Here is a 27613-nt window from a genome sequence, read left to right as displayed (position 1 = left end):
CTCCTGTGGAGAAAGCCCATTTGGACTGGGAAATAAAAGCAAGTACTTCTGAAGGTTGGAGGGACTGGTTCTTTATTTCAAAAAGACATTTATCAATTTTCAGTATCAAAACAGTTACACTATTGTTTTTTTTTTTTTCTCCCAGTTGGTCCCCAAAGAAGACCACACCAAAGGAGAGAACATTTTAAGCCAATTAAGCTGCAGGATGCACACCTAACAGACCTCACTGAAACCTCATCAAAAAAGGGGGATTGGGTAGGGAAAGAAACTTTAAAAGATCAGCACACTGCTGGCCCACAGACTGTAGAGAGCTCTCACAGGCAGAGGGGTGACCAGTGTGCCTCAACCCCAAAGAAGCAACGTTCCAAAATAATATAAAATTTTAAAAGTTTTGTACATATGCTTTTCAAGATTTCTCCAGCACTAACCGATACAAAGCACAATGAGATGGCACTTTTAGAGACAGCAGCTTCAGACCCAGAAAAGGGTGATGAGATGAGTTTCATATGGCTAAATCAGTGGCAAAACATAATTTTCTTTCCTTTCTTTCAAGGAGGCAGGAGAGCAAATAAGTGGTCACTTCAACATAACGGGCACATGATCCATTCTGTGAGCAGTTGGGAACAGGGTAGAGCTGGGACAAGGATTTGGTCTCAGAGGTTTCACCATCTTAATTGTTTCGTCACTTCTGATGAAAAAAGAAGAAAAAAGGTTGTCCAAAGATACTATAAAGCTGAAAACCTGAACAGCACTTTTTTTTTTTTTTTTGGCTAACTCCTCCTGGAATCATCTTTCTGGTTTGGCAGGTACTTTTTACAGGGCAATGAGGTTTCCCCAAATGGAGCCTTTCTCTGGGCTGCTAGGCTCTCAGTAAGGCAGGCCCAAACCTTTTCCCTTTCTCTCTGGAGAAGGCAATATGCATTAAGCTGAAATGTTACCTTCCAAAAGTGAGAAAGGGATTAGACTGCTGCTTCAGAACTACGGAATTATCTGGAATGTTTTTTTACAAATGGCTGTTACATCAACAACAAAAAAGGTAATTACAAAATGTGTACATCACAACATGCTTTTAAAGACACTTTGCATTGTGCTCACATTCCCTTAAACGTTGTTCCCAAAGGTGCTCAGCCTCTAGCCCAACTGGAATTTCTGGGGAGAGGCAGAGACAGTTTGGCGAAAAGGACACAGGAGTAGGGGGGTGGGAGAGGTGGCGAAAGGAGAAAGCAGCCTTCCAGTTAAAGATCAGCCCTCAGTTTAAAGGTCAGCTTCGGGCAGGCTGGCCCCAGCGGAGTCGGGGTGAGAGGGAGGAGCAGCGGCAGGGCGGGGCTGGGGTGCTCTACATCTCATTCAGGTCAAGCAGAGTCTGGTCCAGCATCCTTTGTGTACAGAGGTGCTCCTCTTTGGTGCATTTCAGTTTATCTAATGGGGGTAAAGGAGAGATGTTATAAAAGAAGTAAATTTCAAGGTCTACCCATTCTGAGAATTGCTCCTGTTGCAGGGAAGCTGCAGACTAATAAAGCAGCTGCCGTCTCAGCCACAGAAGTGAGCTATTGCATCACGCGGTTTTTCAGGGCCTCAGACTTGCCTACGGAAGTTACACGTGTTGCTGGACTTCTAGGGGAGGGAGCTGGGGACCTTATCATTTCCTCTCCTCCCCACACCCCAACCAAGGCTTTCAGTTTTCAGTCACTGAAGGAGGTGGCCTTAAGTTAAACCATCAGCCATCCACTCTTCTAAGTCTTTGCCCACAGGATAACATCTGCTCCAAATAGCCTGCTGGAGTCTGACATTGAGAACAAGGATGGGCATGTTTCTACCAGTAGAAACAGCAGAATCTCAACTTGAAAATTTGAGTACAATAGGATCCCCATGCACTACAGGTTTTCCTCAACAAGTAGAGAGGAGAGGAATGACTAGTGGGATAAATAAAAGAACCCCCATAGCTAAGTCAGAGAATCTAGAAAGAAAACAAAGTCATGAATACAACAAAACAGGGACTTCCCTGGTGGTCTAGTGGCTAAGACTCTGAGCTCCCAATGCAGGGAAGGGAGCCCAGGTTTGCTTCCTGGTCAGGGAACTAAATCCTGCATGCTGAAACTAAGGTTGAAGATTCCACATGCCACAACTAAGATTTGATGCACCCAAATTAAAAACAAAACAAAAAAAGAATACTGCAAAACATATCCTTGTAAGCAAAACATCAGTTGAGACTTTCACAGAGTTATTCTTCAGGAACTAACCTGTGACACAGTTACTTACAATTAAACATTATACCAGGAAAAAGAAGCACGAGGAAAAATAGGGAAAACGTCACGAAGAAAACCAGCAGCTGAACATCAAGGAGAATCAAAGCTGCCCAGCAAGCAAACCACTCTCTGCTCTAGGGAGGTAGGGAAAATGCTCTTCAACTCAAGGAAGCGAATGGCAACACTGACCTATTCATATCCCACACCCCTTTCTTTCCCTTGTCTTTTTTTTCTACCCAGTCAGAAGGGCCCATCCTCGGGCCTGCAGATGAAGCAGTTACAACATCTTGTCAAGTCAGTCCTTTTATTGTTAGAAAACATTCATGCAAGCAACATATCCCACAGTCAGTGCACAAGTCAAAGAGCAGCATACGGGTGGAAAACAGAAAACTCTCCCAGATTTCCTCATTATAATCTCTCAGGTCCCTCCCTTCATCACCCACACCTCTTGAAAAGCGTAGGAAGGCAGTATTGATGTTAACTGTTCCCACTTTACAGTGCAGTAAGGAAGATAACACTATTCTAACTGTTCCAATTAAAAAGCGACTTGCTTAGGGCAAAATAATAACTTTAAAAAGACAATCAGCTTTTTGCTGGGGTCCAGGTCAGTGGCGTGAGCCGTAAGCTCGGTTTAATGGGCATCAGTGAGCCCTGCCCATCAGTCACATAGATCATGCAGCGTTAGCTTCAGCTCATTAGAAAGCAGGCGGTTTCGCTCAAGTTGGCTGTAGAGACGCTCTGCAGCAGCAATGGAGAGAAGAGAAAACAAGAGAAGGAGAGGAAAAAGAGGAGGAGAAAGAGAAAAAGGGAAAATTAGTAGAGTACCAGAAGTAAATCTTGAGACTTTCAACTACCTGGTATACATAACATGCATCTGTAAGGCTGGATGGATGCAAGGAGGATACAGTCAGTTGGTAAAAAGACCAACAGAGGAATAAAATAAAAAATGCAGGCTAACAAGCTGAAAGGATGACATTTTGAGGGAGAAAAATATCTCCTTCACAGTATTTATTCCCTGGGTTAAGAAACTGAGACAAGTGAAACACAGCAAAAGAAGGAATACAGTTGGCTCATAAGAAATAAATTTACTTTAAAAATTAGAGTTTATAAGGAACCGATGTGAATAGTTGAATATTTTTCTATAAAAGCATTCAATACAGCATTATGAACGGGAGACTGGGATACATAGCCCATACTCACTCAACCCTACACTTTGTAAGGCTTTTTGTGGTAGGTGTTGAGTGAAAGACCTATCATAGTGGCACATCCAATCAAAACCCAACTTCACCAAACCTGTTAGTGGCCACAGTCGCCAGCCTCAGGGAAGGTGGATTACTAATGCAAGCCAGTCAAGACTATCCTGTTTCTCCAGCCTCAGTAGCAGCTTAGGGTAATCACATGATCCAGTTCTGGCCAATGATGTAGGAGGTAGTGTGTCTGGGGGCTTCTGGAAAAAACTAGCCGCCTTTCTTGACTGGAACATGGATATGATGACACGAGTTGCAAATTTCAACTAAGAAAAAAGGGCCATAAGAATCACAGAAACCCCAACTACATCAAGCCAAAGCTGCTCACATCAAGACTTTTTATTATGAGAGAAAAATAATCCCATATTTATTTAAGCTGCTATTATGATGTGTCTTAACTAAAAGCATTCCTGATACAAGTAATTAAGTGCTCAAATCCCCTAGCTTTATCTGGATTTTCCACTTGGAGCACATCTTAAAGAGGTAGAGAGTGGTGATCGTCTTGTATAGAAATATCAAATCACTATGTTGTGCATCAGTAACTAATACAAACATAGTGTTACAAGTCAATTATACTTCAACAGTCTCACAGAAAAAGAGATCAAATTTGTGGTTACCAGAGGGGGAGAGTGTGTGTATGGGGGTATTGGATGAAGGTAGTCAAAAGGTATAAACTTCCAGTTATAAAATAAATAAGTACTAGAGATGTAATGTACAATATAATCTAGTCAGTATGCTCTGTATGTTTTATATACAAAAGGTGTTTTTAAAGAGTCATCCTAGAAGTTCTCATCACAAGGAAAAAAAATTTTTTTTTAATAAAGAAAAAAGACGGGCTACAGTGACTCCAAACTCATGTGACCAACACAAGGGTAATGGAAACTGAGGGATAGGTCTTCCTAGTCCACTCCTAGTATCAGCCTCTGGTGTTCATAAACAAGTTTCTTCCTTTGTTTTACAGTCTGTTTCAAAATGGTCTCAGAAACTCAATATGAAAAAGACTTCTCTGTCTTCTCTGTGGGCTCACTGTGGGCACTGCCCAGTTGCCTTGCCTTCTGGACTGAGGTTTTCCCAGTTCTACCCAGAAGCTGGGGACTAGTGTGTTCCCAATAATACTTGCCACTTTGTGTACACTATCCAAAACAGAAAACATACATGTATAAAAAGATCCTGGGGGGGAATAACCAAAAAACACGAGTTTCTGCCCCTTATATTAAGGGGCAGAACTGGAGAGAATTTTACAAACTGCACTTCCTACTAAACCAGTATCACAATAGGAGGAATACTCTCCCTCCCCTCCCCCTAGAGGGGAATTGAGAAATGTGTGAGGGCGGGTTTCAATTGTCACAACTGGAGGGTCTGACCTATTTATTGGGCAGAGGACAGCAATAAATAGCATTGTTCTGTACATCCCAGAATTATCCTGACCTAAAGGGCTAAAGTCGACCACTGAGAGACACTGTACTAGCCTACACTAGTCCATCAGGCCTGGGATTGGACCTGTCTTATTCACTGGGGCAATCCTGACAAACAGTAGGGGTTCAGATTGTGTTGAAATCTCATTCCTTGAACTTTTTGGTGTTATATTACATCCAGAGACCATTTGCAATCTGGCTGTTCCATAACACCTATATCTAAGTTAGTCTTAGTGTGACTCCCACTATCTTAGGAAAGATAGCTGTTATTAGGATCCTAACTCTAAAAAGTCTGGTCAGGGAGAGTTTTGTTTCACTTAGAGAAGAAATAAAGAGGCAGAGAAGAAGTGGGAGCATTTTATTGCCTGATTAAATCCTAGAACTTCTAGTTCCTTTAGAATTGCATAAGGTCAGAAAGATAAATGTGATTGTTTTCTCACCTTGAACTTTGTAATAAGTAAGGTTTCTAACTCTGTTATTTCTATTAACTAAAAATTCAGGACCAGATACTAGTTCATTAAATTTCTTGGTTCCCTGTAAGAGCAAATAAAACGAACAAACAAAAACAAGTCAGAGAATCCCCCTTTGGTCTGATTTTCCTTTCAGGGAATAATCCCACGGATGCTACACATTCTTAGGCTTCACTAGTCTGAATCAGGTCAATTTCATTCTGTAACAGGAAAAGGATGGCAGTGCCTGGAATAAGGGGAACTCTATCAGTGTTAAAGACTCACATTCAAGGAATGACGTAAAACAGATTTTGCTTTTTTTTTTTTTTTTAACTCCTCCCTCATGTTAAGGCTAAGGAATATTCAACCAATATCATGTGAATGGAAGAGTCTGGGTGTGGCTAAGACAAGGCTGACTAACATAACAGGTCAGTTCCACCGGTCAGGTAACCTGGGATCCAGTCTCATTTTGTTTTATTCCTTGTCCCAACAATGGTAACGAGGAAGGGAAGAATGGATCCCAACACATCAGCCTGTGTTTTTTTCTTAGAAATTAAGATAAGGAAAGTTAAGGGGTGAGGCACTTTGCTCTGAGATTACCAATGCTCTGATGCTTCACCCTATTCCCATAGCAAGTCTTGGCTCAAGTAAAGATGGTTTCTACACCTCACTCTTCTTTCTCCATTCTTAGTTCTTTCCTTTGTTGGAAGCCTTCCTCTGTGCCAAAGTCCATTCTTCTGCCCACATACTAAAACAGCTGGTACTATACAATGAACGCAGCAGCCACTAGCCACATGTGGTTAATTAAATTCAGAACTAAAAGTAAGCAGAATTAGAATTTAGTTCCTGGGTCACACTAGCCACACTGAGTATTCAACAGCCCCATGTGGCTGGTGGCTGCGATACTGGAAATCACCGTCAAAGGTTCGGACAGACATCATTGTTCTAGACTATACTCCATGCCTCTTTTTTCCTTTCCATCAATTTGCTTCTGCTCCTTGAAGTATGGCTCCTCTCCTTGTCCTTAATGCTCAAAACATACCCTCAGATTAATAAAAAGCATCAATGACAATTATGTTTTCATAATTTTCAATTATCATCCTTCTCTACCTGTTAAAGTGGAGAATCACTGGAAATCACCGAGTAATTCAAATTTTTTTAAAAGTTACTCATTTCTTCTATCCTTCCAACCAGTTCCATTTGGCTTCCACCTCTACACAGATTTTCCTCTGCTTAGTTTTTCGTTTTACATTTGCAATTGTCTTTAGGATTCAAATTTACTTCCATGGCCTAAACTGCCTGCCAACCTCACGGACTCCTAAATCTCTCTTGTATCAAACTCTTCCCTTCAAGTGCTAGGATTTGTTTTCATCTTGGATACCAGCTAGTTTTACAGACTTATTCCCTTGCCTTCCTAAACCAGGACCATATGACCTCCCTACACCTTTAATACCACCATTTCCCTAGGTTCAAAACCAGTCATCCTTGATGCTTCCTTCTTGCATTTGGTGACCACCCTTCATAATGCCCATGGTCAGCACCATCCCCTAATACCACTATCTAGGTCAGATTTTTCTCCCCAGGAAACTGCAATAACATAACCAAGTATTTCCTAAACTGTGGTACAGTCACTGTTAGTGATATGTGAGAAGATTGCAGACAGCATACTTTTGTGAACTTAATTAGCTATATGACTTTAATGTTCATTAGGAAAAAAACACTAGCACATGTCAAAACTTTTGATTTCAAGTTAGAATTGTGTAGTGTAAGAATTTTTTTTTTTAGCATAAGAAATTTTAAAATGAGTAAATTAAAAAAAAATAATGTAGCCTGCATGTAAATATGGAAAAAGCAGTCAAAAGTGGTATGCAAATGAACAAAATCTGGGAATCACTGCCTTAATGGATCACTTTGATAATCTGCTCCCTTTCCAATATGTTCTTTTTTTTTTTTCTCCCAATATGTTCTTAACTTAGTTGCCAAATTAACTCTTCCATTCAGAACACATCCTTGTTCAAAATCTCTAGTGGTACCCCCATCACCTACAAAACAAAATTAAAACTCCCGAGCCTGATTACAGCATATACGTATTCCCTAGTTTATCTAAATGGACCCTTAAACCTCTGGTGTCCTTCCCAATTCTAGCCTTTGTTCTTTTGCTTCCCTGATGAAAATGCTCAAGATCCACTTTCCTTCAACCAAACTGTCAAAAATGCAATCTTTTGGAATCCAGTAAAAATGAAGAGGAAAGTTTTAACATGTTTATTAAGTAACTGGTATGTGCCTCCTATCATGACACTTTTCTTATCACCAGCACTGCAATCAACCTCTTCCTCCCTCTGAGGGTACTACATTATTTGGGGTACTCATCACACATCATCTTTAGTTTTATACATATGTTTTCTCTCCTACTAGATTCTGAGCGACCTGAGAGTAAGGAAGATGCCTCCGTCTTAATACCCTGTGCCTAAACTAGTGATAACCTGTACCTTAATCACAAAGGCTGTATGGCAAAAAGAAATGGTATAGACAGAAAGAAAACCGAATTCAATGGGACCTAAAGTTTTAAATTAGAGAAAACCTCTAGACCTGGCTGTATCTGTTTAAAAGAAAGCCAAATTTTAAATATATACTATGCTAAGAAACTGAAGTACTAAGTGGATTACACTTAGGTACTTAGATAAGTATAATCTATGATTACCCTACTGAGATTAAACTATCTCTGCTATGTAAATCAGCATAGGAATTTCCGGAAGGTTGGTATTTAATTCCACAACATGAATTTAGGAACAATCCTACTAGAAGCAATTTACCATATTTATGCATGTACTAAAAAAGTGGTACCTGTGTATAATATTTGAAATATGCATTACTGATTGTTTTCATTTTTCCAGTAACAATCATTTATCACTTATATTCCATTAGCATATACTAGCAGGCAAATAGTAGTGAGCCTCAGATATGTAAGAAAGGTTTGTAACTGCTGGGAATTCTACCTATTATGTATGTTCTCTGACTTGGGGCAATATACTTAGTCAATTTCAGCAGTCACATATTTGGGTCCACCAAGTATTCTGAGGATGAACCACTGGTAAAAGGATAGAGAGGATATATTGAGAGGTACTTCAGTGGCCTCTAAAAGAAGAACCTAAGCAGAAGACACACATTCCAGACAGGACGATTTAAGAACCTGGAAGTAAAGGACTTAGATAATTTCATTCAGCTTGAGTGTCAAACTAGAGCTCCTGTTCTAAGGAACCTCTCCTAGTCTACCACTCTGATAGATCAGTTGAATTTAAATGTCAAGAAAAAATAGACACACACAAAAGTGGCTTTGATTATATAAGTCAGAGGAGGGAGAGCCTACAATAGCTGCGCCCCACATCACACCCCCAAGGCTCCTTTTTAGGGACAGCAGCAGCTTTGTCAATGACACAAATGCAGGGTAGCATGAGGCTTCCGGCAGCTTAACATTTTAATTTGGGGTGAGGGGTGGAAGAGAATACATAAGTTGTTTTGTGGCCACCTCCCCGCCCCCCGCCCATCTTAATGCCTTGGGGATCAGCCAGGCTGACCCAAATGGAATCCAGAGCGAGAGTGGGGCGTTGGGTTCCCCGAGGAAAGGGGGTAGATCCAGAACAGAGCAGAAACGGTGATAATTATCTGTGTGAAAAAGTAAGGAGACTCTAGGTGAGAAGGACAAGCATCAATCTAGACAGCAATTTGGGAGAGAGGAAGAGGAGAAAAAGGTCGGTGGCAGTAGGAATGATAAAAGACAGCCAGATACTGCAGCCTGAGTTATTTGGCTTCTTTTCAGGTTAGTGGGGGAAAAGGCAGATTAGCGTCAAGGATCAGGGATCCACAGCAAACAGATGAAGGCCCCCACAACTCTTTTTGGTGCTTTTTACTACCTGGCTTGCTCTGGGACTTGGCTCAGCCTTTTAGGTGAATTTGGTGTTTCCAATCACGGGTGTTTCACCTGAACTTCAGTATCAGGGTACAAGCCATACACACCAGGAAGTCTGGGTGCTATGGCCCAAGTCACTGGCTCTCTGGGCCCTAGTTCTTTAATTGTATGACAACACGATTATCTTAAGCAGTAACTCTTCTGAGATGAAACTTAAGAAAGAAACGGGAAAAATCCCGGTGTCATAATGAAGGGACGATGAATAAAAAGTACAAAAATTACACGTAGATCAGGGTTCTACCACTGATCCAGGATTACATGCCTCCGCAGCTTTTGCCAACAAGTAACCAGCACCAATGTTTTAAAGATAAGAGTGGAGATTCTAGTTTCCAGAAGACAAAAGCAGAGCACACTATGCAGTCTGTACCCCCACCCACCCACAAGCCAAGGTCCCAGCCCCACTCTGCTGTCAGATAGTTACATAGAGGTCATGTCATTGAGGGCGTGGTCCAGCTCCTCGCTAATGGCCTTGTACTTCAGTTTCTGGGCATAGAGCTCATCTGGACAGGCACAGGAACCACAGGGAGGAATGAGGACACAGAGTAAAAGGTATCAGAAGCAGATGAAGAGAGGGAATCGTTAGAAATGAGGGAAAGCGTGACCATGGGTCTAATCCCACCTTGAGGAGAATATCTATCCTGGTAGCCATGACTGGCATTTTCAGATCCACTGTCCCCAAGACCAACCAGACTTCTTGATACCTCTGATACCTCTAATTAATTGCAGCAAAGGTTGAGAACCTGGGCATAGTTGTGACTAGAAATTCCAATTACCAAAGGCACTCAAGAGGATACCACTCCCACCCAGCAAACCCAATTCCTAGTAGTGTTAACACCGAATTTAACTAAAATAGAAAAAGGAGAAAATATACATTAATACTCAGACACTTAATATTCAGACCTACCAAGCATGACCAATATTCTTGGCCCCTTTGCTCTACAGGTTGCCTGCCCCAAACTCTCCCAAAGAATATTCTGCTACCCAGAGTGTACCAAAGCAGCATATCTCAGACTTCTCAGAGCAAAGTACAAACTTTCCCTTGTTAGGGTAGATGCAGCTGCCAAATTGCAGGGGCAGGAAGCATTCAGAAAGCCCCTGGCATTGGTCAGCTCTGAGAAGTGGTCATTCCACCGCTGCGTCCCTTGGTGAGGCCCCCCTTCAACTTGAGTGGTGAACAAGATTGCCCAAAGTAGCCATGGGTTGACATGGGGGTACATGCCATGACCAATCTCCTCCAAGGGGAGGATACAAATTCCAGAATATTAGGTTAAGTCTTATTAAAGGAAAGAGTAAGTATAAAAATCCAGTTCCAAGATCTGGCCCACTTCACCTGGCTGTGGCATAGGACAGGGCATAGGATGCATGCCAGGTCACTACCAAATCCTTTTGGTGTTGAGGGGAAGAGGGTCAAAGGGCAAGGTCTTCCTCTGTAATCATTTTAATCCCTCACCAGGCTCCATACCTTCCAAATCATCAATTGTCTTTTCCAGCTTGGCTACCGATCTCTCAGCAAACTCAGCACGGGTCTCTGCCTAGGGGAACATGAAATGAGTCAGAATCAGAGATAAATAAGACAATTCAAGAAGGGCCTTTATTTTTTCCACCTTCTGCTTCTATAATTTTCAGAACCAAAGCCAGCTAGCTACCTTATACGCCTCACAATGCCTTGGGGCCCCCCTCCTCATACATAATCACCCCAGCTCACCTCCTTGAGTTTATCGGTAAGAATCTTTATCTCTTCCTCATATTTGTCTTCTTTTTGAGAGTACTGTAAGAGAAGTAGAATAAACATCTCAAAATAGATATTACTCACACAGATGACACCCCGCTCCCGACCTTTACATTCAACATCCTCTTGGATTGAATGTGTTGATCCATGAGAAAGAACAAGGCTGTTTCAGAACAAACAGTCCTTAAAACCCACAAATCAATGTCCTTGGCGCCATGATAACCTCAGACTCCACCAGAACCATTATTTTTAAAATGGACCTAGGCTTTGATCAACACAGGAAGGCATTCTTCCTGCCTCCAGGTTAATGAGTAAATGTGGCGACACTCGGAGGCCATGTGGCTGAAACAGTCCCACAAGAAGCTAAAGACAAGCCATCTTTCTTTATGCCCATTAGGTTTCAGATCTGATACTACTTGTTGCCCCCAAACATCAGCATAGCAGTATCAGCCTGAGGAGAACATCACCCCGGGAATGTGAGACCAAGAAGTTACTTTAACTACAGCAATCAAAGTGCACGGGAATTGGCATTAAACCCGAATCTGGAGAGAAATAGGTGGATTCTTCTCACTGGATTATATAAGGAATGAGTTTCTCCCATTTTTCATCAAGGGCAGGGCTGGGCCCAGGCCCCAAAGCCTGTCACTTTTACAAACCAGCCCCTACCTTCTCCGCCTGAGCCTCAAGAGACTTGAGGTTGTTGGTGACATTCTTCAGCTCCTCCTCCAGCTCAGAACACTTACTGTGAATATTTTAAATACCGCAGGAGAGGAAAGGGGAAGAAGAGATAAAAAAAGGGAGAGAGACACACAGACATGAATTGAACCTATATGTAGAGAGAGCTGGAAGGCATACTGGGGAAAAGAGAAGATCCCAGGTAATCTGGGCAAGCATCAACCCCCCTCCCTCTACCAGAGAACACATCAGGAGCTGGACCCTCCTGGGCTGGGACTCAGAGTGTGCGGACACTAGTAAAGAGAACACCTGGGAAATCACTACCAGGAACAAATCAGAACAGCTACCTGGGGTGGAAGTGGGAACGGATGCCCCACCCAAAGAGTCCCCCAAATCACCCAAGGGAAGGCGAGACCCTGTGGAGAGGCAGTGAAGTAATTAGGAAAGAAGAGATGAAAGATGCCAAGTAAGTGGAGAGGAATGGAGCATTCCATGAAGAGATGAGAAAGCACTCAACAAACCACCAGTGGAGGGGAGGCAGCTGCAAAACAGAACAAAAACAAAACCAAACAAAATCACACCATACACAGAACCGCTCTGTGGGTTTAATGGTTAGTACCTTTTCTTCAGCAGCACTCAGACACTTCAGGTTCTGGTCCATCAGTCTGATTTGCTCATCCATCTCTCGGCAACGGCTGTTAGTGATAGTCACAGGGATCGCACAAGCCAGGTGGTGGGGAGGGAGAAAGGTCAAAAAGGAACACAGCAAGGAAACAAGCAGCAAAATGGGGAAAAAAAAATTTAAAAAAAATGGAAAGAAAAACATCACCATGGTCATGATATGTCATGTCTAGGAGAGGGAAATGCGAGGGAAGCACAAATAAATCTGTATCAGCACGGACTTTGTTAAACAAGGCCCAGAAGGTGCCATCAGGGGAACAGGTCATGTCTGCCTTTGCCCGAAAGTTCCCCAGCAGCTTAGAGAAGTAGTAAAAACAGAGACAGATCTTAAGTCAGCACAGCCACTTCAATGCCTCAAGGAGAAGCAGAACCCAGCTGGAAGGACCCAGTAGGCCTGCTGGCCAACAATTCACCATTTTTTTTTTTTTTTTTTTTTAGATTTCATCTTCCCCTCAATTTATAAACCCTCCCAACAAGAAATCAGGAAGCCTCATTTGTCACATGGCGTGAGTTAAGACAGTTAAGAAAGCCCAAAACCATTCTTGGGGCTAAAAGAAAAAAGCACTCTAGATGACTCCCACTCTCTAGGTCCTGTTTAACAAGGCTGAAGAAATGCTCGTTTATTCACATTAGTGCCCAAGCCAAAAGGGAAGGAGCAGAATGGTGCGGCAAGATTTGGGGGGCAAGATACTCACGACTCTGCCAGCTCGGCTCGCTCCTCTGTGCGCTCTAAGTCTCCCTCAATAATCACCAACTTACGAGCCACCTACGGGAAAAGACATGGGTTCAGTTCAGTGGAGCAAAGAAGGGGCCGATATCACTGGAGAGAGAGGGACAAGCGAAGAGTGCCGTACCTCTTCATACTTCCTGTCTGCCTCTTCTGCAATGTGCTTAGCTTCTTTGAGTTGGATTTCCTGGAGTTCCATTTTTTCTTCATCTTTTAAGGCTCGGTTTTCAATAACCTTCATACCTCTGCCAGAAACAACAGGGACAGATGCAGCGCTGACAGCCTGGGGAGTCTGTCATCAGCTCAACTCTAAGGGACCCAGGACTGCACCAGGTAAAGCCCATGCCTCTCTGCTTGTATCGCTCCAAAACAATTTTCATAGCACCTTCTCACCTTAGTTGAATTATTCTGCTTAAAATCTTTTCTTATAAATACATGCTTATTTAAAAATTAAACATTTAAATGAACAGTCTAAAGGTCTAATGCAAAAAGTGTCCCTAATTCTCGTCCTGCTCATCAAAAGTAATCGAATACCTGATAATCCTTCCAGAAATGTTTTATATACCAAAAATCTCATCACCTTTCCCCACGCCCCAAAGGAACCATGCTACACTGCTCTGCAATTTGTTTTCCTCACTTTCTATAATTTGGCCACTATTCTATAATAGTATACACATAGCTGTCTTATTTATTTTCATGGCTGCTCTGTGTTAATGTACTCCCAACAAGGAATTTTTTTAATTCTACGAAGTCTTAGTTTGTGCAAGTCATCACACACTTTTGTTCTCATTTTAAGTCACATGTGGCAAGAAGCCAATTGGCTATTTTCAACAAAGATGAGCTGGTTCAAGAACTGTGGTTCTAACCCTGGGTACACATTAGAATTATCAATGGAGGGGGGAGTTCTCTGGTTGCCTAGTGGTTAGAGCTCTGGGCTTTCATTGCTGGGTCCTGGGTTTAATTCTTGGTTGGGGAACTGAGATCCTGCAAGTGAGGCCATGCAGTACTCTCCCAGAATTTACTGGAGAGCTTTAAAAATAGCCAGGCCCCTTTCACAATGGGTTCTAACTGATTTGAGATGGGACCCAGGCATTCTGATGCATTTTTTAAACTCCCCAAAGATCCCTACCACGCACTCCCATGATTCTAACAGTGCAGCCAGGGACGAGAGAGCTTATTAAATCAGTGATTGCTGGGCTCCACCTCTGATCCACTGATGAGTGGCAGAGGCTGCTGATGGGACTTTCTCCCAAATTCCTGCTGTAGCTGGTCTGGAACCTCACTTTGAGAACCACTCTGCTGCTGCTGCTAAGTCGCTTCAGTCGTGTCCGACTCTGTGTAACCCCATAGACAGCAGCCCACCAGGCTCCCCCGTCCCTGGGATTCTCCAGGCAAGAACACTGGAGTGGGTTGCCATTTCCTTCTCCAATGCATGAAAGTGAAAAGTGAAAGTGAAGTCGCTCAGTCATGTTCGACTCTTAGTGACCCCATGGACTGCAGCCCACCAGGCTCCTCCGTCCATGGGATTTTCCAGGCAAGAGTACTGGAGTGGGGTGCCATTGCCTCTGAGTGGGTGCTAAATGGAGGCCACTACAGCGATCCTATTACTAGGTGAATTTATTTATAGAGAAACACTAATTACACAAGGGTCATGGATCCAGCTAACCCTTACTCTGTCGGTTTTCATATGTAGAGAATATGCGAGACAGAAGGAAAGAAGATCCTGTGTAAAGACAGATCACTGTTTTTTAAAAAATAGGTTTTTAAGGAACCTGTTTGATTAGAGCCATTATGAACAACTTTTGAAATCCACACTTCATCAGGCCCCGCTACATACCTCTCACTCTCATCAGCAGCTTTCTCAGCTTCCTCCAGCTTTTGCAGGGCAGTGGCCAGGCGCTCTTGAGCTCGGTCCAGCTCCTCTTCAACCAGCTGGATCCTACGGTTCAAGGAGGCCACCTCAGCCTCAGCCTGTGTTTAAGTGAAAGAATGGGAAAAGGAAGCAGAGGCATGGTGAAAAGAAACTGAATTATGACACTAAGACGGGCTGAATACTACCATGAGGAAGCCAGAGTCTTGCAGGGTAGAACTTGTCTTAACTCAGATGCATGTAAGACCGAGCAGACATGATTATACACTCTGTATTATGACAAGCATTTTCCTCCCTTTCCCATCAATGAATTCCCATATGTTCCACAGGAAAAGCACTTCAAAACTCAGTTCCTTGCCCAGCCCAGTGTCAGTTAGTACCACCCCCTTTCTGGACTCAGTTCAAATTCCTAAACGCGCTAGTGTCAGAAAAGGTAAGCCAAGTGAAGGGGTCTGCCTGAGTTCTGGCTTAGAGACATGTCTTATTCTGCAGCAGCTTTCCCAAGTGTCACATAAAGTAGAAAAATAAAGGTTTCTCAAAGAGGGAATGGAATCTTGGATTATCTGTTAATCTGCTGCTTAACTCAAGTTGTTAACCCTCTGATAACCTTACCCTAACACACCCAACAAGAGGATGACGAGCCAAGAGAATGTTTTCCAGAAGGACCTTCAGACCAGAAAACAAAAGGATGGAATATCGGGATACCGACTTTCCACCCTTTCAACTGGCCCCCACCTCCCGCGTTTTAAAAGTTGACTACAAGGAGTTTCTTTGGGCTAAAATTATCTGCTTTGATGGCATTACCAAAAAAACTAGGGGCAGAAGAGAATGTTCCCTCAGGCCTTCCACCACCACCCCTCCGAATTTCTGAATTGTGACCCTATCTATTCCTCAAGTCACTCCCTTAGCCTCACCCTCCACTGCAGTGTATGACAATCTTCTCCCTGGCTCCCACCCCACAATAAAAAGCACAGGTTGGAGTCCAAGTAATCCCATGCCTCTTCCTGGGCCATGGAATAAGAAGCAAGGAAAGAAGGAGGCAGCCACATAAGCAAGAATTCTACTGGTAGAGAAGCCTCTCTCTTATGATTGCCCTTCCCTTCCCCACACCTTTGCTGGTGGCAAGTACACTGACTGTCACAACTGCACAAGAATTTAATCTCCCCTGCACACTACCCAGTTCAGATGCTTATCCAAATGCTTGGTAAACACGATCTCTCTTCTACAGCCCAGATTGTGCCTGAATTCTATTACCCTGATTTCCTCCTGGTAGTCAGGGGTGGGGGTAGCTATAGAAATAATCTGGGCCACCAGCCCCTATGGGAAGGGATATAGCCCAAAAGACTCCTGTTAAGAACTGGGTTACATAGCACACAAAAATTTCCAAATACAAACACAGGCGATTCAAGGAACTGCAGGAGCTGGGGCTATATAACCACTGCCCTACAGGAAAAGAAAATCAAGATGTCTACATAAGCTGAAATTACTAAGAAACCGTTTGCATCTCTATTCAAAATAGCACAAAGATGAGTATTCTCTGGTCCTGTCTCAGGAAACCTAGGACAACACAGATTTCACCTCACAAGCTCAAAAAGGCTAACAGGTCAAGGTTATTATGAATCTGGCAAGCAGGCAAGAACTGTGAAAGAAGAACTGAGAACTGACAGTTCAATCATTTACTCCACCCCACTATCTTCAGATGCCTAGAACTTAAAAAAAAAAAAAAGAAGACGGAACCCAGATTTGAAGCAAGCTCATGAAATCTAAGTCCCCACCCAGCTCACCAGCAGTTACCCAAATGAAGTAAAGATAACAGGCTATGGGGGCGGGGGTGTATAGTTTCCATGACAACAAGCTGGCTCGGGCAGTTTCTCCCACAAATCAGCATTTACAATAGAATTCTTCGCAAGGCTGAAAAGGGAGGAGGAGAAAACACATCTTGGTGCCCTAATCAGAGCATGCGCACACTGAACAAGCCCGTACCAAAAACAGAACGCATGATGGGAATCCCACAGCAAAAGCTTTGGAGACCCCCGTGGGGAGCAGAGGGAGAGCAAGGTAGTCACTGTTCTATTTTTTTCTCTTCCTACAGAGGATCAGTTTTCTTTACAGTGAAACAAAAGCTTGCAGAATCAAGATCTGTTTAATATTTAAAGGAATAAGGGAAGACACCTACCTGACTTTTCCTTCCAGCCAGAACCTACAAACAATGCCTGTCCCTTTCAGGTCAATTAAGTGGTACCCAGAGATTGAGTGGGACTAACTTCTGCAGGTGACAATGGGAAACATTAACTTCATGCCGTCTATCATCCTAGGTCTAGCATGCGATTTTGATCTTTCAGCCCGCTCACCCCTGCCTAGGCTGGAGGTACACTGTGAGATCCTTCCTTCAGGTAATAATAGGATTCTCCCCTACCCAGTAAGCAAAGATCCGATGGCCAGAGAGGAGAACAAAGCAGCGACTGACTCACTTCAGAAGATGGCTGACAACAGCTTCAGCTAGGAAATGAGTTTAAGTGCTACCATCCTTCACACTAAAGAGATTGCCCAAGAGCACCATACCATACCCATCAAGAGCACCATACCCATCAAGGCAGGAAAGACAGGAGACTGGTGTTCAGAGGCAGATCAGGGCCAAGGACAGAAGGGGATTAGCCTAAATCTGGTATGCTGCCACTCCAGGGTTTCTCTTTTTAGACAAAAGCCAGAGATGAAATTCAAAGGAAAAGAGTAACGGAAAAGTTAGGCTTGAGCCCTGTGAGTAAAGGACTGCTCTGGTTTACAGTGTTCACAAATGTATCTACCCAGGGAGATACTGTGTCCTTGGGGACTTTAAATTTCAAGGGGGAGGCAAGTTGGAAGGAAGGGAGCAGTTATCTGTTCCAGAGTAAACAAAGGTGGAGACTAAGCGGAGGCACTCAGAGCAAAGGGCTATTTGCCTCTCCCCTATGAGTACGTGCTCTTATTATGAAGTAAGAAAAAAAAAAAAGCAAACCTCAACCAAAGAAAGGTGATAAAGTCAGTGGCTTATCCCACCAGACCCTACAAACAGAAGAGAGCTACACAATGGCCAGACATTCTAACCACCACCACCACCCACCCCCTGCAGACTAGGAATTTGGGAATATAGCCACAATCAAACTGCTGTTCAAAGCCCACTCACTCCCTCAATAGTATTCCTAAATTTTTTAGACCAGGAAAAAAAAAAAGAGCGAGAAATACCAGAAGTTAGGAGACAAGTATTAAAAACAGATAAGGTGAATTGTACACTTAAAAATGGTTAAAATAGTAAACATTTACCACTGTATCTTTACCACCACCACAACACACACACACACAGATGAAGGAAAAGACTGCACTGAAATATTGTTGCCATCTGTTTCAGTTTCGCTAAAAAGTACAAAGGAGATTCAAAATGGAAAGTGGATTTGACAAGCTGCTACATTATAATTATATATGGGCTTTCCTGGTGGCTCAGACATTAAAGCGTTTGCCTCCAATGCGGGAGACCTGGGTTCGATCCCCGGGTCGGGAAGACGCTCTGGAGAAGGAAATGGTAACCCACTTCAGTATTCTTGCCTGGAGAATCCCAGGGACGGAGAAGCCTGGTAGGCTACAGTCCATGGGGTCGCAAAGAGTCTGACATGACTGAGTGACTTCACCTTCACCTTACATTATAAAAGATGCATCTCCAGGTCAAGAGCAGTAGAGATGGTTTCCAGAACCACTCAATTGGCTCTGGACTTGTTCAGCTTCCCACAAGGGCTGGATTGATAACACAAAGCAACCAGAAAAGTAATTAGGTGACAATCCCACTAATGGCATGCAATAGCATAAGGGAGGGCAGAGCTTCCAGCTCCAGGCGGGAAGAGCCTGCAAAATCCACATTCCAGAATGCCCTAAGAGGATAACAGGTAGTTCAGACACTCCCCCCCTCCCTTCCCACAGGTGTTTCCTCAGGAGGAATTCAAAGTTCACTAGAGCAGAAAGTCAAAAGATTAGGCACTTTTCAAGCTGGGCCGTAGAAAATACCGGTTTCATAAATATTTAACTATCTCTCTACTTCCCCATCTGAGTGAGGGCTTCCTCACTAGACCTCACTCAGCTCAGTAAGCAAATCTGGCAGGCTCTGAGTGAGGGAGAAGCTTAAGAAAAACCTGAAGCTGCTCACTCTTGCTCTCTCATCTATGAGCCCAGGTGGGGAAAAAAAAGGAGTGAAATTTCCCTGCAAGGAAAATTACCAAATCCTGAGTGCAGTGAATGTCCAGGACATTCTAGGGGGGAAACCAAGTCCTGGGGGCTACTGAGGGTGGGGGTAATGACATCATCGACCCTAGAATCATTCCTAGCATGCCCTTACTTTGAGCCTGGCTCTAGGTCAACACATGGCCAGTTCCTTAGAGCCACCCTGTCTCCCCCTTTAAGGGGATCTGGTCTCCAGAACAAAGGAGATGAGAAAGTGTCACTAGTCATAAGGAGTCACCCAGCCAGTTCATCTCACTAGAATGATAATTAGAAGTTAGGAGCATAATGAACAGAGGAAAAATCCACTGAGAAATGAGTGACTGAGGAAACCAAGCTCCCAGCATTTCCATGTCCAGTTGTAAAAAGAAATTACTATTCTAACAATCTTTAAGTATTAACCTGGAGGGCAGCTGCTTCTCTCATTTCCCCAAAACATTAATTCTCAGCCACTCCCCAAAAGAGCAGCCAAAAGTGGGGAGGGGAGAACAAGGAATACCAATAAACCACAAGAGTTCTTTCATTAGGTCTTCAAATTTTAGCAACAGTTACTTTCCCCTCCAGCCTCAGGATCCTCCAAAACCAAAACCTCAACTCAGGAAATCAGTTCTACCCACTAGACTGCACCCTAGATCGTGGAAAACCTATGGCTTACTAAAACTAGCCCACCACTTCTCAACAGAAAGCAGTTTCAAGAATCACCGTTCAATCTATGAGCATATTATGTTTCAACTTTTAGTTGAACAAATATTCAACGTAAAAAAAAAAAAAAAGACACTAGAGTGGGTACTTGGGAACGTAGCAGAGTAGTAACATCACTTAAAAGACCCCTCGAAACTCCATCAGCCACACTGCCTAGGGCAACCAGAAACCTTGACAGAAATTGGCACTCCATCAGATTCTCTACCACATACTCTCGCTTTATCAGCTCTGCTTGGAAGAAGTGTTCTTAAACGGTTCAGCTTGCACTCTTCACACTTCAGCAATAAAGGCCTGAATTTGGCAGAAGATCCCGCCTTCCAGGTAGTCATGGAAGCTAGGCAGGTTTTGTTGGTTCCTATATTTGCACTCACAGAGGCAGCGAGGTACTATCTCCTCCCCTCCAGTTTCACGTCGACAGAGTGGGTTTAGCAGCTGCAAGTGTTCCCCCTAAGAGGAAAGGGCCCCAGACCGGAGGATGGGAGGCGGTGCTGTGGCCTCAACCTCCTCCAGGGAGGGCACCGCGCTTCCTCAGTCGACTGCTGCCTCATTTCCTGAGCAGGAGGAGGGAGCGGAAAAGCTGCCAGCAGGCCAGGCCGGGGGCTTTCCGGCTGTTCCCACCCTCTACCCCCCACCCTTTCGGCTCTGCACACCTCCAGATCAGAGAGGCATCCACCTACTCTCACCCTTTGGGCCGGAAACCCCAAACGAGAGCAAAGTCCCCCACCCCACCGGGTAAGTGGGGGAGGGAGAGGCCGCTGAGCCCCTCCCTTGACCGCGCCCTACTCGGAGGGATTGAATGAATGAGCCGGGAGAAAAGAGGAAGAAAACCACGCCTCAGACCCCGTGAGGCTCAATTCCTTCAAAAGTCAAGTCGGCTTGCTCCAGCAGCCAGTGTTCCCCCTCACCTACTTGAGGTCCAAGTGAAGCTAAGCCCCACCCATCCTCCGGACTTCAACTTCATCTCGGATTATACCGGCCCCCTAAGGACCGTGCTCCACCGCAAAAATCCGGCCCCACTTCGGGGTCCCATCTGCTCCAGCGCCTGCCTCTCCCTCCCGCGCCTCGCCTTCTCCGTACCTGTTCTCGGGCCCGTCTTTCTCCCTCCACTTCCCGCTGGAGGCGCTCGGCCCTCTCCTCTGCATCATCGGCCTGCTGCTGCAGAACCTGGATCTTGCGCTTCACCGCCTCGATGGTGGTGATCCCGGCCATGGTCCCCACCCAGCTCCTGCTTGCCTACGGGTTCCTGCCTCCTCCGCTCGGCGTTGCAGCCGCTTCTCACCCCTACTTCCGCCTGCTCCGCCCTGAAATACCGGAACTCACCCACCCGCCCGGACGTGACGCTACGACTGCCGCGCCCTCCCACCGCCAGGCGGGCGGGAAGGCAGTCCACTAGACGGAGGCCCGCGGCCGAAAGCGAGGGGCGGGCCCGCCCAGTACCCCTGGGCGACTGCTTCCAGACTCTCCCTCCGGCCAGCAAAGGAGGGCGGGGTTGGGAAGAAGGAGGGCTACCATGGTAACCAGAAGGCGCGTAGTGGTTAAGCCTCTCTGGCCCTGGGCAGGCTGCCCACAATGGTTGGCCTGTGCGGCCTTTACGCACTCGCAGTTGACCTCTCACTCCTGGCACCCTGTGACCTCTCCAGAACATAAACACCCCACAAGCCTCTACTTCACCCACCCCACAAATGCTCCAAACCCAAGTGCTAAGAAAAGACTTTCTGGGCCTCATCTTCAAGAGTGCTGCTCTCCAGCCTCCTTTCAAAGTCAGCTCAGGTGGGTGCTCTCCCATCTCCTGAAAGTCCGTGAAGGGAATTAATGGGGGGGTGAAGAGATGGGCAGTTTGGCAAAATTCTCGTTCTGTTTGTCACCAATTATGAACGTGTTCTATTCAAAATACTGGTCTTTTCCCCTGATACTTTTGAGAATCAGTATACACCAGTGATTTACCAGCCTCTCCAAACCTTGAATGATTCAGGACTTTGTAATTAATCATCGCTTACAATTCCTTTTGTAGGTGAGGAATGTGTCTTAAGCCTCCATTTTATCAGAAGGAGTCCTCTATTACAGACTAGTGTCACGAAATCCTTTGTGCAACAGCACTGATAGGAGCATCTGAAAAACATATAGTATTGAGAATCTCAGCCTTCCCTCTGCGTTAGAACTTTCACCGATTTCACACTACTACTGCTTCCCCGTACCCCAGGAGCTATTTATCAGTTAGAAACCACCCCTACAGGCATTGCCATGCAGGATTTTTAGAAGCACAGTAATAAAGAGCCTGGAGGATTTTACTCTTCCCTCTTATTTCTTTGTATTCCTCCCACCTTCTCAGTAAGTAATAGTAATAAGCCTCTCCTGTGGTGCAGATCTCTTTTTCTCTAGAGAATTAGGATGTCGACCAGGATTTTAAATTAAGAATCCTGACCCCCAAGAAGATTGATAAGTAAGACATTGGTGCTGCGCTCAATGCCTTGTTCTGAAGACACTGCCACCAGAGGCTGTCTTCAACTATCTGCATTTAGAAATACTGAGCATTTAGACTAATCAGAGGAAACAGAAACAACTCAGACAGTAAGTAATTTGCTTGATAGAGTAACTTATACACTGATTTACTGCCCCTGCCCCTGCTACCCCCAGGAAATGGAAAGAAAAAAAGCAGGGTTTGAAGTTTCAGTAAACTCTGCCCTGATGGCCTAAGAACTTTCCCAGCTCTCTTTGGAGAAATCTAACGAGATATCCATAATCCATGGAAATAAAAATGAGACTTTGTCATCTCAGGGCTGATCAGCAGGGGACACTATTGCACTGCTCCCTTGCCCTACTGAAGAAGCAGAAGACTTCATCTTAGAAAAACCAAATGAGTGTTGAAAGCACCACTGCATTCCTGAGGCTGGTAGATTTGAACAGATAATCTTCTCTTGATCCAGGGAAACAGGTGGACTGACTCCTAATGACCTTTAAAAGCATGATGGATGGGCAGCAAGGGGCCCTAGTGCTATTGTTTTCCTGGTAACCAACAGTACAGTATATCAACAGGTGTACATGTCTGTCCTCTCCCTCTTCTCCCCACCCCTTTCACTTCCTATCCTTGAAAAAAGTATAACTTGTGTGTCCTACCTATTGCATTCTCCTTTTGTTTTACCTTCAACAGCTTCTGATTTCATCTCAGATCAAAAGAACCTTCCACATGGTTGCACCACAGTGTGAATGTTCTTACCACCAATGACTTGTACACTTAAAAATGGTTAAAATGGCAAATTTTACATTATGTACATATTTTTCACAATTAAAAAATGAAAAGGACCTTGGATGAACTTAGGGAGGAAATAAATGAAGTTCAGACTGACCTTGCCACACCCTCACCCTTTCTTTGTTCAAGGAGTCCTAGCAAATCCTATGCTTTCCAAATTGGCTTCTCAGGTAACCAGGACTCCCAGGTTCTCTTCCCCTTGTATTTACATCAAAGTAATGGTGATCGCAGCCATGAAATTTAAAGACGCTTACTCCTTGGAAGGAAAGTTATGACCAACCTAGATAGCATATTAAAAAGCAGAGATATGACTTTGCCAACAAAAGTCCGTCTAGTCAAGGCTATGGTTTTTCCAGTGGTCATGTATGGATGTGAGAGTTGGACTGTAAAGAAAGCTGAGCACCAAAGAATTGATGCTTTTGAACTGTGGTGTTGGAGAAGACTCTTGAGAGTCCCTTGGACTGCAAGGGGATCCAAGCAGTCCATCCTAAAGGAGACCAGTCCTGAGTGTTCATTGGAAGGACTGATGCTGAGGCTGAAACTCCAATACTTTGGCCACCTCATGCGAAGAGTTGACTCATTGAAAAAGACCCTGATGCTGGGAGGGATTGGGGTCAGGAGGAGAAGGGGACAACAGAGGATGAGATGGCTGGATGGCATCACCTTCTTGATGCACATGAGTTTGGGTGAACTCCGGGAGTTGGGGATGGGCAGAGAGGACTGGTGTGCTGTGATTCATGGGGTTGCAAAGAGTCGGACACGACTGAGCGACTGAACTGAACTGAATATGCTCTCTTTACTTGTTTATTAATCTCAAGGGCTGAAGCTGAGCTGTGAACTCCCTTCCTATTAGAAAGAGCACCCTCCCTTCAAAGATGCATATATTCTGTGCTGCTGACTCTGACCCATGCTCTCTACTTGAAACCTGTTGCCTCCTCTTGATTTAGCGCTTTCCCCAATTCCCATAGACGCCTTCCTTTTCTTCTTTGACCCTTTGAGGCAGCAGTCAACAAACTTCTGTAAAGGGCCAGATAGTAAATATTTCTAACCTTGTGGGCCATAGTGTGTGGCTGCCACTCTCTTGTAGGGGGAAAGTCAGTAGGGCAATATGTAAATGAATGGGCATGGAAATGCTCCAATAAAACTTTGTAGGAAACCAGGCCAAAGCATCATTTACCCCGATAGTTTGCTGACCCCAGCTTTGAGAAAAGAAACCTTTCTTCCAGTTTCCATCTTCAGTTCAGTTCAGTCGCTCAGTCGTGTCTGACTCTTTGCGACCCCATGGACTGCAGCACACCAGGCTTCCCAGTCCATCACCAACTCCAGGAGCTTACTCAAACTCATGTCCACTGAGTTGGTGATGCCATCCAACCGTCTCATCCTCTGTCGTCCCCTTCTCCTCCCGCCTTTAATCTTTCCCGGCATCACGGTATTTTCAAATGAGTCAGTTCTTTGCATCAGATGGCCAGAGTACTGGAGCTTCAACTTCAGCATCAGTCCTTCAATATTCAGGACTGATTTCCTTTAGGATAGACTGGTTGGATCACCTTGCAGTCCAAGGGACTCTGAAGAGTCTTCTCCAACACCACAGTTCAAAAGATGGGTTTCCATCTTAACCCCAAGTTTGTTTGCCTCTTGCCTACAAGCTTCTCCTATTTCTTATTCTCTTACATATCTCTGAGGGGACTTAATGACTTTTTGGGAAAGCTAACAAGAGGGAGAGAAGTTGAATGAGGTTTTTTTACCCATACTTTACATATTTAAATGGTTTTGGTAGCTTCCTATATGACTATGAGAAGTTTCTTTCAAATGAATATACTGAGTAGACCCTGTCTAGGTGGGGGCTGATGTGTGCTTACGTGTGTATGTGTAAGGACAAATAGAATTCATTTCCAACAAATTCCTTATCTTCCCAATGGTATCAGTGTATTGTCTAGAGCCTCTATGTCATTCTTTCTCTCCCCAAATCTTGGGTTAATCTTGTTTGTTCTTTTCATTGTTCCTGGAAATACCTCCTCAAACCCATATACTAGCTATACCAGCCTAAGGACTTTCCCAGAGAGTTGTTACAATTTTGTTACATCTCACAAAATTGTTATCAACCTGACATTGTGTCCATTTGTGAAAACTTAATCCTCTGCCCATTTATTTGAACCAGAGAGATACAGTCATCTATCCTTGTAACCTAAGTTAGGCAAGTCCAGCAGGCCATCAAGCTCTAGCCCAAAGTCCTGGAGTAACCTGTGTTGTTCACAGTTTTCCACAAAGGGAGAATGAATAGTTTGCAGTGGCGTAAACTCTTCGAAACTATGAACACGTATCATGTATATAATACGCTGTCTGTGACCTCTGGCATGATATATTCAACAACCCTCAGCGCTTCCCCAGGTCACTGAAAGCGGCAGAAAGCCAGCGGGGAGATCGGAAACCTAATAGTAAAGAAGTGAATGAGAGCATCCGAAAACGTTGCTGAACCTCCTGCTCTGTTTCTAGCTGTTTTCCAAAACCAAGTGTGATTTTAAAAATACTTTCTTACTAACTCAATGCTGAAAATTGTATTTCCATCAATACCAGAACATTCTTTTGTTGCTGTTAAGATTCCTGTGTTACTTTTCTTCCACAAATCTTTTCTTGTAGTCTCTCGTTTATCTTTGTGGTTAACTTCAAGGTTGACGAGATAAAGGGAAATGGGTGACTATGAGATAACGTGAAGTGGAAAAGAGAATTTATTTCATTTTCAAGTGGGAAAACTCAGCCCTAGAGAAGCTGAATAATTTAGTCAAGGTCACAGAGTGAGGTCTGGTGGTAACAACTTTACTCCCTGGTCCTTCTTATTTCTGATATTAAGATTCTCTCAGCTGTGCTATAAGCAGTGCTTTCTATGGCATCTCTGTAGCATAAGGTCAGATGCCCACATTGCCCACAATAAAGAAACCCATATAGGGCCAGGGTCAGTGTGACCTCCTTTGTCCCATTGTGAAATCTGAGCTAGCTCTGCTGGGCAGTTGAGAGATGAGAGGTTCCCTATTAATACACATATCTACATGCCAGTCCTTGGACACAAAAGCTAAGAATGTGGCATGGGGGAGGAGGTGGGGTAAGTGATAGCACTCTGGACTTGGAGTTCCCTCCCTTTGTCCAAGTCCTGGGAAAGATAATTAAATTCCTGGATTGGGGGTAAGAAAAATGAGACTTCTGCAAGTTTTAAAGAATGAAAGTATGTGCCAATAAGGGTATACCAGCATGTGGGAAAAATGCATGTGGGTATCTACGCCTATGTTCTGAGAATCCACAAGTGTGTATATGTCCAAGTGTGTTTAGAATTCACTTATTAACATGAAGATCTATTTGCATAGGTTAAACCCACCCCCCAGTTTCCCTATACTCACATCAGCTGCTTTCTTCTCTGCCAGCTCCAGCTTCTCCTGGGCATCCTTCAAAGCTTCAGAATACTTGTCCAGCTCGTCCTCTGTCCCTTTCAGCTTCTTCTGCATGGCTGCCAGCTCATCTTCCAGCTATGGAAGCCCCAAGAGTCACACACAAGACATACATACACAACAGTGCAGACTCAGACCCTAGGCTCTTGAGCCTGACAGACCCCTGAGTTCACCCTGTATATTACCATCCTCAGAGAGACAACACACTTTCTTCTTCATCAGTTTCAGCCAACTGCCCCAGGAATTATGCTATGGCCTTGGCCTGTGACCTTGTAATCTCTGACCCTAAAATGACCAGGCCATGCTGAGTTTTCATTAAGACATTGGGATGGTAAATATCTTCAGATGTCAATGTCTGTGACCCCATTTAAGGGAAAAGAGATGCTGCATGCCAAGCTCCCACCTTTTCCTCTAGAAGTCACGAGTTATTCCAAAACATGATCCACTCCCACTTAAATCGAGCAGGCAGACTGTGGCTCAGAAGGGGTCACTGACTTTCACAAGGTCACACAGGCAGTCTAAGGCAAATACCCTAGATGCCCTCTTCATGTGCTGTGAGGCTGGGGAAGAAGAGGAGTCCCTCCCGCCCAAAGGATGAGCTGGCACCAGTGGTCACTGCCTTTCCCACCAAAACTCTTCCACTTCAGTTTTGTTCACCAGCCAGTAAGAGAGATCAAGGCTAAGGCCTACCTGCTTACTTCTTTCTTCTGCCTGCTTCTGCTCAGCTTCCGCTTGCTCTGCCCGATCCAGAGCGTTCTCCTTGTCCAGCTTCAGCATCTGCATCTTTTTCTTGATGGCCTCCATCGTGAACAGTGGCCGTTGGGGAGCTCACCTGTGAATACTGGAGGACTGGAGACTAGGGCAAGAAAGGAGGGGCTGCTGGCTGAGTGACTAGCTCCCCAGACCTGGGCCTTTATTTCTGCCCATGGCTCCACCTCTTGTTCCTAATATGGTGTCCCCAGCCCCATCATTGTTCTCA

The 27613-nt window shown here is 44.4% G+C and overlaps 1 protein-coding gene across 15 annotated transcripts; it reads right to left on the bottom strand.

Moving 5' to 3' along the window:
* Positions 1 to 55: 55 nt before the first annotated feature.
* On the bottom strand, positions 56 to 27613 carry TPM3 (tropomyosin 3). 15 transcript variants are annotated; one of them, XM_006044167.3, is made up of 10 exons: positions 27325 to 27587; positions 26587 to 26712; positions 14974 to 15107; positions 13264 to 13381; positions 13105 to 13175; positions 12348 to 12423; positions 11030 to 11092; positions 10787 to 10856; positions 9746 to 9824; positions 56 to 1419 (listed from the first exon to the last, which is right to left on the bottom strand). In XM_006044167.3, the coding sequence occupies exons 1-10, from the start codon at positions 27436 to 27438 to the stop codon at positions 1416 to 1418; spliced, it is 855 nt and encodes a 284-aa protein (XP_006044229.1). In that variant the 5' UTR covers positions 27439 to 27587; the 3' UTR covers positions 56 to 1415. The 15 variants fall into 15 exon arrangements, with proteins under 15 accessions (XP_006044229.1, XP_006044225.1, XP_006044224.1 ...); XM_006044166.4 differs by lacking the exon at positions 56 to 1419 and adding an exon at positions 5621 to 9020 and having other exon boundaries at positions 27325 to 27584; XM_006044163.4 differs by lacking the exons at positions 9746 to 9824; positions 12348 to 12423 and adding an exon at positions 11720 to 11795 and having other exon boundaries at positions 27325 to 27583.

The sequence above is a fragment of the Bubalus bubalis genome, chromosome 6, assembly GCF_019923935.1.
Source record: "Bubalus bubalis isolate 160015118507 breed Murrah chromosome 6, NDDB_SH_1, whole genome shotgun sequence".
NCBI lineage: Eukaryota > Metazoa > Chordata > Mammalia > Artiodactyla > Bovidae > Bubalus > Bubalus bubalis.
Note: the sequence above shows the minus strand (reverse complement) of the source record. Positions and strands in the feature narration are given on the sequence as shown.